Source organism: Pelmatolapia mariae, linkage group LG14 (assembly GCF_036321145.2).
Source record: "Pelmatolapia mariae isolate MD_Pm_ZW linkage group LG14, Pm_UMD_F_2, whole genome shotgun sequence".
NCBI lineage: Eukaryota > Metazoa > Chordata > Actinopteri > Cichliformes > Cichlidae > Pelmatolapia > Pelmatolapia mariae.
Window position 1 is genome coordinate 39,951,068 of NC_086239.1, and position 1,532 is coordinate 39,952,599.

The window sequence follows — 1,532 nt, forward strand, 5'->3', positions numbered from 1 at the left end:
ACACTGACACCTGGTGACTGTATTGCTGTACTACACCATTCTGAGTGCCAGCGTCTCTAAAGGCATGCAGATACAGGGCATTTTTTTAAACCGTTTTTTTTTCTGATTTATTCAACTGCTATGTTATAGTCATAGTTAATATCTATATGGTAATGTTCTTCTCAGTGTCTGATTGTCAAATACATACTATACAAAATAAAATGAAGTGCAAATATGTAAGGCATCATATTTTATTACATGATTCCAAGTATATGTTTAATGAATATAAAGAAACTTTACAAAAATTTATAAGTTGATGAAATATGTATATTTGCTCTGAAAAAAATATAGGTCAGATTCTCAGTGTATTGAGGATGTGCTGTCGGATCTCGGCAGTTCTGATGCCGTAGATGATGGGGTTGAAACAGCTTGGAAAGAACAGGTACAGTATGCTGAAGAAAATCCTAATGGCTGCAGGGAGACCGTTTCTTATTCGATATGAGAGGAAAGCTGTGAGTATGATGGTCAGACTAACAGTCATGACCACGATGTGTGTTACACAGGTGTGAAGAGCTTTGGCACTTGACTTTCCTGAGCTCAACACAGAGCTGAATATGACTGTGTAAGAGGCAGTGATGAGGAAGAAGTCAGTCACAGGGACTAAGAAGACTGAGATCAACCCCACCAGGCTGTTGATGGTGGTGCTTCCACAGGCCAGCTCCACCAAGGCCATGTGCTCACAGAAGCAGTGGTTTATCACATTTCTCAGACAGAATGGCAATTTTCCAGCCAGACTGACCACCACCAAGACAACAAACATATTTCTGATGGAAGAAGGGATTACAAATTTAAGAAATCTTGCCAAAGCCATTTGTTCATGATAGTAGAGTGGGGTGCAGATGGCAAAGTAACGATCCAGAGCCATCCACAGCAGCAGAGTGGACTGAAAGGCTCCTAACAAGTGCACGAAATACATCTGAACAAGGCAGCCGATGAGAGAGATCCCCCTCCAGTCAAACAGGAAGCTCAGCAGCATGTGGGGAACAAAGAATACAGGGAGGCTGAGGTCAATGCACGCCATGCTGGTAATGAGGATGTACATCGGCGAGTGGAGGCTTCTCTGTGAAACAATCACGTACACCAGCAGGGAGTTAGCAAACAGTGATACAACAAACATGAAGGAGAACGGGATGAAGAGGAACGGCCTCAGCTCTCCAAGTTCACTAAAGCCATCCAGGAAGAAATATTTGTGTGAGGAGATGTTCTCCTTCACTGCCTCCATCTCTGTCGCCTCCCAAACCCTCCTAGTTTTTAGCTGGATCAGGCTGAAATGAGACACAAAATCAGAATAATTTAATACAAATTGAAAGAATTCATGAAGACAGCTGGAGCCAAAGACACAGACTCGGTGTTCTGTTGACACTGCAACCTTCCAGGTTGGCTAACAGACGGTTAACCCCTTTTTATAGAATACAGCCTGTAGTTTCTCTTTGCAGCATAAAAAGGATTTGTTTAACAGCAGTCAGTAGACTGACCAATACTCAGAGCAATGG

At 42.6% G+C, this 1,532-nt stretch overlaps 1 protein-coding gene across 1 annotated transcript; it reads right to left on the reverse strand.

The window, feature by feature from the left end:
• Positions 1–331: 331 nt before the first annotated feature.
• On the reverse strand, positions 332–1,261 carry LOC134640732 (olfactory receptor 52K1-like). The gene has a single exon (XM_063492633.1). The coding sequence runs from the start codon at positions 1,259–1,261 to the stop codon at positions 332–334; it is 930 nt and encodes a 309-aa protein (XP_063348703.1).
• Positions 1,262–1,532: the final 271 nt, after the last annotated feature.

Coding starts and splice junctions, on each gene's coding strand:
- LOC134640732 (XM_063492633.1), bottom strand. CDS start 1,261: ATGGAGGCAGTGAAGGAGAACATCTCCTCACACAAATATTTCTTCCTG.